General features: G+C 40.4%; 1 protein-coding gene and 1 pseudogene across 1 annotated transcript in view; one reads left to right on the forward strand and one right to left on the reverse strand.

The window, feature by feature from the left end:
• Positions 1-6,733: 6,733 nt before the first annotated feature.
• Positions 6,734-7,506, reverse strand: LOC114889578 (annotated as a pseudogene).
• Positions 7,507-12,741: 5,235 nt separating this feature from the next.
• Positions 12,742-16,746, forward strand: part of NUFIP2 (nuclear FMR1 interacting protein 2) — a 28,913-nt gene continuing 24,908 nt past the window's right edge. The window contains exon 1 of the mRNA XM_029211635.1: positions 12,742-13,110. Coding sequence (XP_029067468.1) covers positions 12,831-13,110 — 280 coding nt within the window. The 5' untranslated portion in view covers positions 12,742-12,830. The remainder of the gene's footprint in view (positions 13,111-16,746) is intronic.

A 16,746-nucleotide genomic window follows, 5' to 3' on the forward strand; every position in this document is an offset into this window, starting at 1 on the left:
AGTTTAAAAAATATTAGCAAACCGAATCCAACAACACATAAAAATGATCATACACCACGATCAAGTTGGATTCATCCCAGGATCACAAGGATGGTTCAACATATGCAAATCAATCAATGTGATGCACCACATCAACAAAAGAAAAGACAAAAACCACATGATCATCTCAACAGATGCAGAAAAAGCATTTGATAAAATTCAACATCCATTCATGATAAAAACTCTTACCAAAGTGGGTATAGAGGGTACATATCTCAACATAATAAAAGCTACGTTGTGACAAACCCGCAGCCAACATAATACAACAGCAGAAAGGTGGAAGCTTTCCCACTAACATCTGGAACAGGGATGCCCACTCTCACCTTTTCTACTCAACATAGTATTAGAAGTCCGAGCCACAGCAATCAGACAAGAAAAAGAAATAAAAGGTATCCAAATTGAAAGAGAAGAGGTAAAATTGTCATTATATGCAGATGACATGATACTATATATAGAAAACCCTGAAGACTCCACACAAAAACTACTAGAACTGATAAACAAATACATCAAGGTAGGAGAATACAAGATTAACATACACAAATTGGCTGCATTTCTTTATACTAAGAAGGAAATATCAGAAAAAAAAATCTCTTTTAAAATCACATTTAAAAAAACACACACACAAAAAACTTAGGAATAAACCTGACCAAAGAGGTGGAAAGACTTATATGCTGAGAATTATAAAACGTTGATAAAGAAGATTAAAGATGATTCAAAGAAATGGAAAGACATTTTACGCTCTTGCATTGGAAGAATTAATATGTTAAAATGGCCATACTACCCAAAGCAATCTACAGATTTAATGCATCCCTATCAAACTACCCAAGACATTTTTCACAGAACTAGAATAAATAATCCTAAAATTTATATGGAACCATAAAAGGCCCACAATTGCCAAAGCAATCCTGAGGAAAAAGAACAAAGCTGGAGGCATAACCCTCCCAGACTTCGGACAATACTACAAAGCTACAGTAATCAAACAGTGTGGTATTGGCACAAAAACAAACATATGGATCAATGGAACAGCATAGAGAGCCCAGAAATAAACCCACACACCTACAGTCAATTAATCTTCGACAAAGGAGACAAGAATATACAATGGAGAAAAGACAGTCTCTTCAGCAAGTGGTGTTGGGAAAACTGGACAGCTGCATGTAAAACAATGAAATTAGAACACAGACTCACACCACACACAGAGATAAATTCAAAATGGCTTAAAGACTTAAATATAAGACAGGATACCATAAAATTCCTAGAAGAGGGCTTCCCTAGTGGCACAGTGGTTAAGAATCCGCCTGCCAAGGCAGGGGACATGGGTTCGATCCCTGGTCTGGGAAGATCCCACATGTCTCAGAGCAACTAAGCCCGTGTGCCACGACTACTGAGCCTGCGCTCCAGAGCCCACGAGCCACAACTACCGAGTCCACGTGCTACACTGCTGAAGCCTGCACGCCTAGAGCCTGAGCTCCGCAACGAGAAGCCACCGCAATGAGAACCCCACACGCCTCAACGAAGAGTAGCCCCCGCTCGCTGCAACTAGAGAAAGCCTGAGTGCAGCAATGAAGACCCAATGCATCCAAAAATAAATAAATAAATAATAAAAAAATTTATCCAAAAAAACACAAACAAACAGAAAACTCCTAGAAGAGAACATAGGCAAACCATTCTCTGACATTAACTATACAAACGTTTTCTTAGGTCAGTCTCCCAAGGCAATAGAAATAAAAGTTAAAATAAACAAATGGGACCTAATCAAACTTATAAGCTTTTGCAGAGCAAAGGAAACCATAAACAAAATGAAAAGACAACCTATGGACTGGAAGAAAATATTGGCAAATGATGTGACCGACAAGGGCTTAACTTCCAAAATATATAAACAGCTCATGTGACTCAATAAAAAAACAAAAACAAACAAACAACTCAATCAACAAATGGGCAGAAGACTTAAATAGACATTTCTCCAAAGAAGACATACAGATGGCCAATAGTCACATGGAAAGATGCTCAACATCACTAATTATTAGAGAAATGCAAATCAAACCTACAATGAGGTACCACTTCACACCAGTTATAATGGCCATCATTAAGAAGTCTACAAATAAATGCTGGGGAGGGTGTGGAGAAAAGGGAACCCTCCTACACTGCTAAATGGAATGTAAATTGGTGCAGCCACTTTGGAAAACAGTATGGAGTTTCCTTAAAAAACTAAAAATAGAGTTGCCATATGATGCTGCAATCCTACTCCTGGGCATGTATCTGGAGAAAACTCTAATTCAACAAGATACACGCGCCCCAGTGTTCATAGCAGCACTATTTACAATAGCCAAGACACAGAAGCAACCTAAATGTCCATCGACAGATGAATGGATAAAGAAGATGTGCAATATATATACAATGGAATATTAGTCATAAAAAAGAATGAAATAATGCCATTTGCAGCAACATGGATGGACCTAGAGATTATCATACTAAGTGAAGTGAGTCAGACAGAGAAAGACAAATATCCTATGACATCACTTATATGTGGAATCTAAAATGTGACACAAATGAACTTATTTACAAAACAGAAACAGACTCACAGACTTAGAAAACAAACTTATGGTTACCAAAGAGGAAAGGGGGGGAGGGGATAAATTAGGACTTCAGGATTAGCAGATACAAATTACTGTATATAAAATAAACAAGGCCCTATTGTATAGCACAGGGAACTATATTCAATACCTTGTAATAAACCATAATGAAAAAGAATATGAAAAAGAATCACTTTTTCTGTACACCAGAAACTAACACAACATTGTAAATTATACTTCGATCTTTAAAAAAAAGAGTAGAAGTGGAGTGATCTACTTACTACATAGGGCAGGGAGGAAAAGAGTCTTTGAAGTGACACTTACATTAAGTTTTAAAATGAGAAGCAACATGCTTTGGAAAAAGCCGGGGAGAAGCATTACAGCAGAAGAAACAGAATGTGCTAAGGCTCGACTTGTACAGAGAACTGAAAGATACAGTGAATGGTTGTAACACAATGGTTGAGGAGAGGGTGACATGAAATGAGTTTGGCGAGGAATGCCATGAAAGTAGAGACCAATAGCTTAGACTAGGAGGTAGTGGAGATGTAAAGAAGTCATCACAATTTGCATATATTTGTGGGTATAGCTGATAGGACTTGAGAATGAAATAATTGTGGGGGATGAGATAAAGAGGGGGGTCCAAGAAGACTCCCAGGTTTCTGGATTAAGCCACTGGTGAATAGTAGTGTCATTGCAGACTGAGAAGATCAGAGAGAAAGAGGTTAGAAAGAGGTTAGAAGAAAAACCAGTTTTGCTTTTGGGTATGATAAATCTGAAATGCCTGTGATGTATCTAAGATAGAACAAGTAGGCAACTGAGAGTCTGGAGCTCAGAGGAGAGGACTGAGGACATATATTAGAAATAACACTGTAGGGATGATATTTTATTTATTTATTTATTTATTATTTTATAAACTTATTTATTTACTAATTATTTATTTTGGGCTGTGTTGGGCCTTTGTTGCTGTGTGCTGGCCTTCTCCAGCTGTAGGGAGCAGGGGCCTTTCCCGTTGCGGAGCATGGGCTCTAGGCGTGCAGGCTCAGCAGTTGTGGCACATGGGCTTAGTTGCTCTGCGGCATGTGGGATCCCCCCAGACCAGGGATTGAACCCATGTCCCCTGCATTGGCAGGTGGATTCTCAACCACTGCGCCACCAGGGAAGTCCTGGGATAATATTTTAGACTTGGAGATGGGTGAGATCTCCTAGGAAGACAGAGTAAAGGGAGAAGAAAGGAGAGCTGAAGAGTGAGCGTGGAGAACTAGCCAGGTGAATAGTTGTGCCACTAAAAGTAATGCTGAAGGAAATTAAGAGGAGCATATGGTTAGGAGAGGAAATTGATGATTTATCTTTGGAACTTGCTAAGTTTAAGGTACAGACTAGACTCATGTCATTTCTAGCGTGATGCCTGGCAAAATGTATAGGTCCCCCTTCACAATGTTAATGCCATACTTATATTTTATTTTGTGATGAGGCCTTACAATATCTCTGTGAATTTTCAGGATAAAACATTCATGGTCATGTCCGAGTTGGAGTTTGGATCAGGAGAAACAATTCTACTAAGATCCATGACATTGAAGGTGTTTCTGAATTATGGAGATAAATGGTTCTCTATGTCACCAGTCCTAAACAACAAGTGGCTATTTCTTTTTGGGTAATGGACATGAGACGAAGAAAGACAAGTTTGTTCAATGTTAAGCCAATGTACTTTACTGGTAGCACACAAGCTGAGAATGCAATGAAAATACACGTGTTTTGAACATCTACCATGTGCCAGGCCCTGTGCTAGGTTCTGGGGATAACTCAGAGAACAAGATAGACAAGACTTGCACCTTACAAACAAGTAAAGGAGATGGGAAAAAATTAACCTACAAATAAAATAACTGCAAAGTGTGGCAAGTGCTATGAAAGAAACAAACAGATCCAGGAAATAAGTGGGAGGGGTGGTATGGCACTTTGAGTTTAGAAAGGGTCTTTAGGGAAATTTTCCTTGGGTAAGTGACATTTACTTGATTCCTGAAGGATGAGGGGTCAGTCATACCAAGATTAGGGGATGTGGCTGGCTATTGATGAAACACCAAATTGTTTTTTGCAGAATCTGACTGTGAAAAGTTAAGCCAGGCTGAATAGCTCATATTGGAATATTCAGTATGGGCACACTGAGAGCGGGGGAAGGTGTTGGAAGTGGTCTGCCCCCATGGGGAGTATTTTATCATTGACTCTGTTTAAAATTGCCTGCATAGGGTGATAATAAAAAGTGGACTGACATTTAGCCAATTTTACTATTATTTAAAAATCCTTTGCAGACAACGGCCCTGTCGTGGGCTGAATGATGGCCCTCAAAAAGATACGTCCATATCCCAAACACTGGAACCTGTGACTATTACCTCATACAGTAAAAGAGTAAATATTAACTTATGTGAAAAGATGTAACTAAGGATTTTGAGAGTGTGTATCAGATTATCTTTCTGTAAGCTGAAAGTAGATATTAGACTGAGATGTTAAGTTACCCAGTTCTTGAGGTAAATAGGTGTATGTTTTAATAGAGCTGTCACCGTAGAATTTGATGCTGTGTTGGGAGAAATGTTTCTTACATCCAAGTTTGCTTACAGCCAAGTAACTTAACCCAAGTTAAGTTAACCTGACTAGCCATGTAGGTGTTTTATATTGCCATTCCTATTGCATAAGGAGGCCTTGTGGTAGTTCAGGTGGGCCCTCTCAAGGCAAGACTACAATCCTGGGCCTGGTCACAAGTTTAGGTTCATATACTTATCAGCGTTAGGAAGACTGAATCACACTAGCCACACTCACAAGGCTGGCAAGTGACAAAATTCAAGTGTTTAAAAATATTTATTAATTTAATAAATGATGAGGAACTTGTGTGTTGATTAGTGTACTCTCCTTATAAACAAGTCATATATAATGTGGGATTATATTCAGAATGTAGCCAGGTGATGACATATGAGCAAGCAGAAGAAGTTTAATAAATGGTTTTATACCTGCAGTAGGCAGGCTCTGAGATAACCTTCAACGATCCCTTTAATGAAAGTATAGTATTCATACCCTCCTGTGATCCCCTGCCCTTGTGTGTAGGTGTGTATTCACTTTTAACGAATAGAATGTAGCAGAAACGATGGGATTTCACTTCTGAGATTAGGTTACAAAAAGACTGTGGCTTCATCTTGAGAGCTCCCTCTTGTTCTATTGCTCACTCTGAGGAAAGACAATTGCCATGTTGTGGGCTGCCCTATAGACAGGCCTCTGGCTAATGACCAGTGAGGAACTGAGGTCTTCACTCCAACATCTCACCAGGAACTGAGTCCCACCATCAACCACATGAGTGAGCTTGGAAGCAGATGCTCGCCAGAGGCACCCAGGTATGCAGCACCTGGATTCCTAACCCTCAGAGGCTGTGAGATAGTAAATGTTTGTTGTTTTAAGCAGTAAGGTTTGGGGTAAATTGTTACACAGCAATAATAACTAACACAACAGCAATCATATAACTTTTGAAATACTAATTTAAAAACACTAAAAGACAATAAGGAGGGAAATAAAATTGAATAAAAACTATAACAGTAGTTTCCATGGTTACACTATTTATTTTAATAGCTTCTTAGGCATTCTAATCACACTGACTAGATTCCCTAGTAGTGGTTAATTTCATCCAGTTTATGTTGAGTCTTACTAGTTTTATTCCCAGGGAGTGACATTTTATCTAACTTCTAGATGCATCTAACTATGGGCTCCAACAAACTGAGTATTATACACACTGACAACTAAATATTTATTGATTCATTCATACATAAATTCATTTTGTCTACTGAAGACTCAGAAAGGAATCCAAAATGGCATACTGATTCTGTTGGTCTTTTTTTTTTTTTTTTTGGATTAATGTTCACAGGAGAGTTAGATTCATTCACTTTTTTAAAATACTTTTTTTAAACAAAAGGTATAAATGTTAAATGTACAATGAAAAAATAGAGAAGCAAAAAAGAAGAAAGTGAAAGTCAACTTTGAACCTGCTACTCAGAGAGGACTGCTACTGAATGCACTATTGATTTTAGTGGACAGCAGTTGCCTATTCTATTCTTTTTAAACATCACAAATAAGACTTTTTATTGTCACCATTAAATGTCTGAATTATAAACAGATTCTTGGACTGGTGGCTCATATCCATAAGCTCATTCAACTTTAGCATTCAACTCATCCCCAGCAGCTTTTCCAAAACTACTACCTTCACCATGAAACTCCATTAGTTTACCCAATTCAAAGTTTTGCTTCTTAGGATTTTTACTTGTCTAACAAAGACATCAGAGAGAGGATAAAATGACTGGCAAAGCCTTTTCTATGTCTTTCCCAGTGCTGTCTGGAATCAATTTATTGACCACTTTTTTCAAGTTATTTGTCTGCACCTCTCGGGTCATGATTCCCAACATCTTCCTCTGGATTTCTGACTATTGTGTTTTTTAGTAAAATCAACACAGAATTAGATGAAGCAAATGACCATTGGTAGTCTTGACATCAGCATGAGATTCGATCATGGCCTGCCATTTTTTGACCATTCTGGAGCACAGTTTATCACAGGTACATTCCATGCCATGGGAGTTGGTCAGGCAGTTTTTGCCCTGAACATCCTCAGTAATTAGCTTGGATTTTCTAAATGCACCTTCATTATTCTGCAGATCAGCAAGGCTCACTTTAAAAACACGACCCTTGAGGCCATCAGATGCAATTTTGATTCCTTGAGTTTTCCTGACTAGTGTTTTTCCAATGTTTCATATACTGAACATAGCTGGTACTTTCACATCATACCAATCTTTCATAGAGAATGGATTAACCACTTTCTTCTTGGCAAACTTTTTGCCACTTTTCATAAGCACTTGTTCTTGCCCACTGCCATGGTGCTGCTCAGAGGGCCAAAAGGGCTATTTGCTTATTTTTTTAAAAATTGGGAAAATATTCTATTCTTGGTTAACTTGCTAATTGATTTTTCTGAAACTCAGTTTCCTTAATGAAATATCATATCTGAAATTTTATGTATTAATATTTAATAATTTAGTATCACTAATATTTAATACCTAGTACCACTTACTAATGTTATGAACACTATACCCAACAACTTTATTTACATTATCTAATTTGACTTTCACTATACCTTGTGAGTTAGGCACTAATATTACTTCTATTTTTCAGATAAGTAAACTAAGGCTTAGACAGGTTAAATAATTTGCTCACACAGGGTCACAAAGCTAAGCAGTTTCAGAATAGAGATTCCATCCCAGTTCTGTCTGACTACAAAATTTATACTCATACCACTCTGCTACAGTTTCTCCCTCAAACTTGTTCCCATAATGCTTTTCATAAAGGAAAAATGTCATTTAAAAAACTTTCATATTTAGAAAAGACATCATATTTGTTATTAAAAGACTAACCTAATTTACCCATACCTCCGTTCAATTCCTTTGAAAGTTTTTTGAAGATAGTGTCTCAAGACAAAAATATTAAGATCTAAAGGAAATATACATGAATAAAATTCTTTCCCTGCCAAAATAAAACAGTGGATGTTACCAATGATTTGCCTCGTTTGAAACTGGAACTATCATCAGGGAGCCAATTTCCATTTATACAAAACTACATAATTCTGTTTCTGATTATAATTTCTAAAGTTATAGTTAACTGTTACAGTTGAAAAGCTAGATTTTTATCAGTTACACTTCTGCTGCTGTAGAGTCTATTATAATGAAATAAAGGAGTAATATGGAAAGAAAGAGCAGTGATAGTGATTAAGGAATGTTAGAATAGAAAGAAATTTGGAGGCTACTTTGCCCATTCTCCATATTTTAGAGAGGAGAAAACTAAGGTCCAGAGAATTAACTATCTCTGTATCTCTTAAGCTGTCAAAGTAGACAAAGTGTAAGAGTACAGGTGTGTGAAAAGTGACTTTCATCTGATAATTAAGACAGTGTTGCAAATGTATTCACCCAAGTTCTAAAACTCTATCAATAAGAGAAACAGATTTTTTAAAAACCCCAAATAACAAAAAGCATAAGACCTGGTACATAAAAAGTACCTAATAAATATTTGCGAATGAACAAATGAATAAAAAGATTTTATTGCTTTCATTTTCAAGTTCCCTCACAATCCTTTAATTCATATTTTATATGCAATCATAATGTATACATATAATTTTGCTCTTTGCCCTTGAGTTATAGCATAACATTTTTCTGTGTTATAAAATGACCAGAACCTTTTAAAGGACCTATTGAAGTTACAACACTTCTGAGTCAGATTCCCAAATGACTGTTAAAAATGACTATTAACAGGGGTGAATCCAGGTTTTGCAGGGAGGCCCTCATTAAGGAAAAATTACAAAAATATGTTACTTAAAAAAAATTTTTACAAAACAATGAAAAAATATCTATCTCTTTCAAGAGACCATTTCTAGGGCCCCTCCAGGGCCTGGAGGGGCCTGTGCGTTGAGTGGCCCTGAACCTTCATTAGCTGCATAGTACATATGCCTCTGTTGGTAACCAGATACCACCTTCATGGTGGTTATGATACAGCTTGAATGTTTTTTAGAGGTTTACTAAAATTTTAGAAATGTACATCACACTTTGACAGTGTTAGAAATTCTTTCTATCCAGCTGACCTGGAATCTACTTCAGGCCCCACCATAAACTTGGTGGCTTTTAAATTATAAGCAAGTCTCTTAACTTCTTCAGGCCTCAAATTCCTCATCTGTAGAATGGGCTTAATATCTATCTCAAAGAATTGCAAATGAAAACAAAGATAAAATAGTTGGTACAGTTCCTGACACATCATAAATGCTCCATAAAGATTAGGTATTATGATTACAGTGATAGTTAAAACATTAGCCTACCTTATATGGGAACCTCCTGTCTCTCCATTACAACTTTGTACATTGACTGTAGGTAAAATATGGTGTAAAATGAGTTTTAAGGATTGTGCAGATTCAATTTTTTATTATTTTAATTAAAAAAAATAATGTTATTATGGGGCTTCCCTGGTGGTGCAGTGGTTGAGAGTCCGCCTGCCAATGCAGGGGACGCGGGTTCGTGCCCTGGTCCGGGAAGATCCCACATGCCGCGAAGCGGCTGGGCCCGTGAGCCATGGCCGCTGAGCCTGCGCGTCCGGAGCCTGTGCTCCGCAACGGGAGAGTCCACAACAGTGAGAGGGCCGCGTACCGCAAAAAATAAAAAAATAAATAATGTTATTATGAAAAGTAGTAACTACATAACAGAACATTTGGAGAATAGAGAAAAGAAAAAAAATAGCACCCATAATTTCTCCAGACTTATGCTATATTTTCTTGTTGTGTTTTTTTCCTTAATGCAGGCTTCATTTAAAATATAAAAATGCTTGAAATAAGTAGACCCAATTATTCTCTCTTTTTTAAATTTAATTATTTATTTGGCTGCACTGGGTCTTAGTTGCAGCACGTGGGATCTTTAGTTGCGGCATGCAAACTCTTAGTTGTGGCATGTGGAATCTAGTTCCCTGACCAGGGATCGACCCCAGAGCCCCTGCATTGAGAGCACAGTCTTAGCCACTGGACCACCAGGGAAGTCCCCCAATTATTCTCTTTTCAAGGGGGGTTGGTATTATGGCATTATTATTTTCAAATACATGGCAAATCTCAAAATATGTTTTACATAAAACTATTTGAGAAAAATCAGGAAGAAGAAAAGGTACACATTCTACTGTTGTCGTTCCATAGTTATTCCCACAAGCCACGTGGCGCGGCCAAAATAAATAAATAAGTAAATAAAGATTCATGTTTTTATAAGATTATGATCTTACTGTACATATAATTTGATAGTCTGCATTTTTTTCCTACATTATATCACAGGTCTTTCTCCATACTACTACAGCGACATTCATAGTAACTAGAGCATCTGAGAGCAAGGCTTAGTTTCCTAAACTTCATATGACTGTGTGTGAAGAAACTAAGGCAGGCCAAGGTCTGAAAAGTCAGAAACTCGGAGTGAGTGCTTTTGGTTTGCCTGCAGCTATAATGTGGAAAATGTAGAAAGAGAAGTTATGACTCAGGGAGTCTTGATTTTCAACCAAACGTCCCAAGTCAGCAAAAGAATATAAAGCCCTATCAACATAATCCTAAATTCCATAAACACTTTTATTTCTTTAATAGATGGGGAAGTGGTGCAATACTATTCAACAGCAAGGACTTATCTGTCACAACGTGTTATTATTAGGGTTTTAGCTCTCAAAATGGAGTAAATTTACTCCCCCACTACCCAAAGGGGTCTTTCTTTAAAATTCCGCAAGGCAACGCAAATCCTCACTATAAAGAACAAGTCAAAAAAAAAAAAAAAAAAGAACAAGTCAAGTCTGGACATGGATGTCTGAATTCAGTGACATTTGCTCTTGGAAAAAAACTTTTACCTTTTAATTATGCTTTTGTGCTGATATTCACTGATTTCAAAGCACAAACTTTTTCTTTTAAGCTTCTTGTTCCTTTAACATTGTCCTGCTGTAGGAATTCAAGCCACTTTTAAAAATTGTAAAATATACACTGAGGAAGCAATCCACATGTCCATTGCTGAATGAATGGAAAAACAAAATGTGGCATATGCATACAATGGAATATTATTCAGCCTTAAAAAGGAAGGAAATTCTGATATTGATACATACCACAGCATGGATGAACCTTGAAGACATTACGCTAAGTGAAATAAGCCAGACACAAAAGGACAAATATTGTATGATTCCACTTATATGAGGTATCATAGAGATAGAAAATAAAATAACGGTTAGCAGGGCATGGGGGGAGGAAGGAACAGGGAGTTATTGTTTAATGGGTACAGAGTTTCATTTTCTGATGATGAAAAGTTCTGGAGGTGGACAGTGGTGATGGTTGCGTAACAGTGTGAGTGTGCTTACTGACACCGGACTGCATACTTAAAAAGGAGTAAAATAGTAAATCTTATGTATTTTATGGTAAATTTTAAAAAATCCAGTGTATAACATACATTGAGAAAAATGTATTATACATACATACATATTCAGTTTAAGAAATAATTATACAGCAAATATATGTGTAATCACCAACTAGGTCAAGAAATAAAATATTATCAGAGTGCACCCCTGTGCCCCCATCACAACCGTTTTCTTCCTTCCTGAGTAACCACTGTCCTGACTAAACATTTAAAAATCAGGCTGTGATGTGATAATGCAGGATAAGTTAAATCAATATTAGAAAATGCAACCGAGTATTTCTTTAAATTCCAATATTTTCCATATATGCAAAAAAATTTTTTTAACTTAACTTTTAAAGTGCTCTTTCACCCTCTTTCTCTCTTGAAACTCTTCACATTCTAAAACCCTTCTTAGTTCCACAGTTGACCTCACCTGCAGCGTTAAAACAAAACAAAACAAAACAAAAAAACCTACTTCAGTGTAGATTTTAGATTTTCATTCCTCCCACTCTCCCTGCCTCCAACTACAAAGAAACAATGATTTAAACCCTTTGTGCTCTTTTAGAAAATTACACAGATACCCCATTGTGGAATCCTATAATCCCTTCGTGGAAAGGAAGAGATTAGCATATGAATACAAAGCAAAATGAATCCAGAATACAAAATGATCTACTGGATTGCGAAGCTCTTGTATTTTTTAAAATGTATTTATTTCCTCTTTTTGTATTGCCCCTTTAGTGGTCTCAGGGTTAAGGGAATTGAGCTTCCCCTCTGGTTACCCGGAAAAGGATTTAGAAAAAAAAAAAAAAAAGCCAATAGATTCTAGGAGATGCAAAACCAACAGATGGCTCCCAGAGCCAGTGGAATCGCCAGTGGAATCTGCTGCCCTCAACATGAGCTAGCTTGCGGGCGAGAAGTGTAGAAAGTGCCGTTCGCAGACTGCGCAGTGAAGGAGAGAAAGCGACAGAAGAGAGAGCCATAGTGCTGACGTTGAAGGCCCGGCCCTGTAAGGTTGCATAGGGTAAGTGGCGTTGGCCAGCAGGCAGTGGCTAAGGGGAAGGAAAGAGGATTTGGGCTAGGGGCGGGGCCAGAGGCACAGCGTGGCTCCTGATTGCTGGGGTGCGGCTGCCAATCTCGCAGAATCGCTCGGTTAACCAGTGCGCTTGCGAGACGCGCTCAGATATACTGAGTGAGCCCTGAGAAGCAGTCTCAGATCCTGACGGTGCAGCAGCCCGCAGCCTCAGCTAGAGAGTCCCAGCCGCTTTCAATGGAGGAGAAGCCCAGCCAGCCACAGTCTCAGCACCATCACAGCCACCACCATCCGCACCATCACCCCCAGCAGCAACAGCAGCAGCAGTCGCACCACCACCACCATTATTATTTCTACAACCACAGCCACAACCACCATCACCACCACCATCACCAGCAGCCTCACCAATACCTGCAGCATGGAGCCGAGGGCAGCCCCAAGGCCCAGCCAAAGCCGCTGAAACATGAGCAGAAACACGCCCTCCAGCAGCACCAGGAAACGCCGAAGAAGAAAACAGGTCCGGGAGGGAGGACGAATGGGGGAAGGGGGATGGAGGTGGGGGGTAGGGGAGATGGGGGTGGGGCTGGATCGGGGAAACGCGGACAGGGTCAGGGTGTGTGTGCGTGTGTGTCCGTGTCCTGCGGGTCTGGGGAAGCCCCCTTTCATTCTCCGAAAGCTCGGGCTGGGCCCCGGGGTTTGCAGCGCCCTCTTCTCCTCAGCATGGGAGAGGCCCAACCAGGCCAGTGTGACCTTCCCGGCCCGGACTGGAGGGAGACCCGGAGGGTCGGCCTTGGAAGTCTAGCCTTATATTCCTTTCTCGTTTACTTTCTTGCGGCCCCGGAGGGACCCTAATTTGGGGGCCCTGAGTTGGGGGTGAACCTCGCCCCCCCAGGAAAGTCCTTCGGGTGTAACTCAGGAAGGCCTAGCGAATTCCGACTCGGGTGGCGTCGCGAGACCCTTTTGCGTACGGCGATGAGAGGGTAGGGGGGCAGAGTTGAGGAAGTGTCCTCCCTCACCCGCCACCCCAAGCCCACCTGTGGCCTTGGGGTTCCCCGTCTGGGGGGGCGGTTGGGACCCCTCGTCTCTCGGGTCATTTCCACCCCTAGACGCCCCTTTCGGGCACCGCACCTTGCAGCCTATCCCCGCGGCTCCCCCCGAGGCCGGCGCCCCGGGCCCGCTCCCCCCAGAGCCGGCGCGGCTGGAATGTTCTCTCCTCCTCGCGGGGCCGCTTCCTGTCCGCCATGTTGGAAGCCGATTCCTGTCACCGACTCCGGCCCACTGAAGAGCGGAGGGGGAAGAGTGTCGAGGGGCGCACGGCGCGGCCGAGCCGGGTGGCTGGGGATCCCCCCCGGCGTCACCTCGCTTCCCGCCCTGCGGGGGCGCCGCCGCCCCCGGCCCGAGGCCGCCCCTCCCCCCGTCGCCGGCCGGGTTGTGTAACCCGGTGGCGGCCGCGCGGCCCCGGGCGGGTCCCTGGGGTGAGGGGCGGGGGCGGTTGGGGTGGGGGAGGGAAGCGGCCACGAGGGGAGCGGCCTGCGCCGGGCCCCGCGTGCTGGCGGCCGCATTTCCCGCTCCCGGGTGCGGCGGGAGGCGCGGGCGGTCGGGGCGGGGAGCCGGCCTCGAAGCGGGGCTGAGGGAGAAGGAGGCCGCGGGCGGCGGCCGCGAGCGCTCCTGGGGCAGGAGGGCTTGGGCGGGGGGGCGGGAGGGATACATTTTGGGTAGAGGCGGTGCCTGAAGACCGGGTGGGGTACCCAGCGGGAACCAGGCTCCCCGGTCACGAGTTTCTCTGCCACAGGAACCTCGTCTCCTGCCAGGTTCGCTCACGACTCCGCCTCTCAGGCTTTCACTTGGGCCCTTTCCTTCTAGCAGCTCATTTTTACAAAAAAAAACCTTGTTCTATCTCTCTCCAACCACCCCAACATTTATTTTTCGGGCTTGGGCAGAGGTTTTGAGGAGAGAGATTAGAAAGATGTTTGATTGAATGGTAGAGAGGGCGACGTTTTTTTGACCCCTTTTTCTTGCCCTTAAGGGTGAACCGAGGTGGCTCATCCATGAGGTTGGTGCACTACCATCTTGCCTGGGAGGAGACTTTTTTTCCATGTTAGAAAGGAAAGGTGTTTTCCAATTATAAAACCGATATGGATCCCCAAACTCTTCTTTGTAACAAATGTTAAATTGAGGGGAAAAGTCGTTTTAGAAAACATTTGAAAAGAAATGAACTTAAAAGTTTATAACCACGCAGATTAAAAAAAATAATGGTTCTTTATAAGTTGAAACGGTAGGAGAATGAATGTTAAATCCTGCGCAAATTTGATATAAGCAGTTACTGAGAACTGGAGAAAAACTGCTTTTCTATTGCAGATTTAATAGTACTTGAAGAGTGAAATTGGAATGTCAGATTTTCCATTTTGGGGGTTGGTAGGGACTGATGGTGTGCAGTAGAAATGAACATTAAATTTGTTGAGTATTTAATCCTAAGGATTTGGAACAGTTTAAAAACTGTTAGAAACTATATAATACTAGATCTTTTTAACGTTAGGTTTTTTCAACTTCAGGTGAAAAAAATCTTACTATGGTTACTTGGACTATAAGGCAGTATTACAGTTCAGATTGGAAAATTCAGTTTTGTCTGTCAGGTATTAATATACTCCTGCCGGACTCCTCTCTACTTATGGGGGCAGCCCCTGAACCATTCAAGATGGCATCCTTCAAATTATAATAGTTTGTCTTGTCCTGAAAGGGAATAAATAGGGGAAACTGGGTTTAGCAGTTCTGAGAGAATGTAAACAATTGGGGTGAGCAGCTCTTCTTGTGTGGCCTGGTCACACCACTGTTGCTTCAGCATGCGTAGTGCTAATTTATTAAGAAAACTTGTGAGGATTTTTGAAATGTGTCTGTAACGTGTGGAGGTGGGCTTTTATGACCCATTACCCATAAACCTGTAAAGAGTAACAATTTTTCTTTATCCAGAAGAGGGAGCAAGAGAGGGACAAATGCAAATTCATTCGGTAATTTCAGATACTAATCCAAAAGCTAGATTTATCAGAACTCCAGTTCTGCTGAGTCCTTTTGAAGTAGGGTTAGGTGCTTTAGCATGGCAACCCTAAATAATAAAAGCACTTGGAGACTTTTGATTTCTCTCAGTAATTCTATAGTGTTTACATTTTCTTTCAATACCTAAATTTTTAAAAGAAAATGTCTCTTCGGCAGACTTTTTGCAACCAACAAAGTTGCCATGGGAAAATTTTTATATGGTTAAATGAGAAATATTTTTTGTCGTTAAAACTTGGGGGGCAGAAGTATAGTGGCTTCTGGGTGGTTTTTAAGTTGGTGATTTCTGATATCAGAGCCACTAAATAGGAAAAATTTTATTTTAAAGTCTTGGCTTTGGTCCAACTAGTTTGGACTTTGGATTATTTATTTATTTTTGTGTTTAAGACTGCTTGTGTTTGAGATCTGAAAAGTTATGACTAATTGGCCCAACGGTACAAGCCTTTGTTTTAGCCTGTTAGTATGTTAAATGGTATATATAGTTCTCATTGGTCTAGAGTTGTGCACCGGTAAACTTGTATCTGTTAAAAAATGTTGAGAGTCTCTGTCGAAATTTCTGCTTTTCTGGAGAAAAATAAGAACCTTTTAGAAAACATCCTAAGCGCAGTGATCTCTGCTGTTTCATAGAATTTTTCCACCAAAAGTTTGATTTGATTGGCTATCATAGCTTTTTTAGCCAGCCAAAAAATAAAATGTACCTTTACAGAAGTTAAGAACTTCTACAAAATATATTCTCTCATGAAACAAGTTCTGTGCCACTATATCTCGAGAATGATTATGCCTTAAGTATGTTTTCTTAAGTTATTTCCTGAAATTTTATATAATATAATTTGCTCATTTCTCTGATGTGGAGTGACTTAAAATTATAGTAAACAGTGTTGTGAATCTTCTCAGCTTGTTCTGTTTCACATCAAGTTCTTTTAAAACAATGGATCTCAGGCCTTAGAAAAAATCATAGTGTCCCTTATACTCTTAAAGTATACAAAGAGCTTTTGATGTGGATTATGTCTGTTGATATTTACCATATTGGAAATTAAAACAAATCTCAAAACAAGAATATACAAGCTCATGTGCCTTTTAGCCTTGACAGGCTAAAGGCCCAAGA

This window comes from Monodon monoceros, unplaced genomic scaffold (genome assembly GCF_005190385.1).
Source record: "Monodon monoceros isolate NGI ecotype Baffin Bay Population unplaced genomic scaffold, NGI_Narwhal_1 Super_Scaffold_9, whole genome shotgun sequence".
Taxonomy (NCBI): Eukaryota; Metazoa; Chordata; class Mammalia; order Artiodactyla; family Monodontidae; genus Monodon; species Monodon monoceros.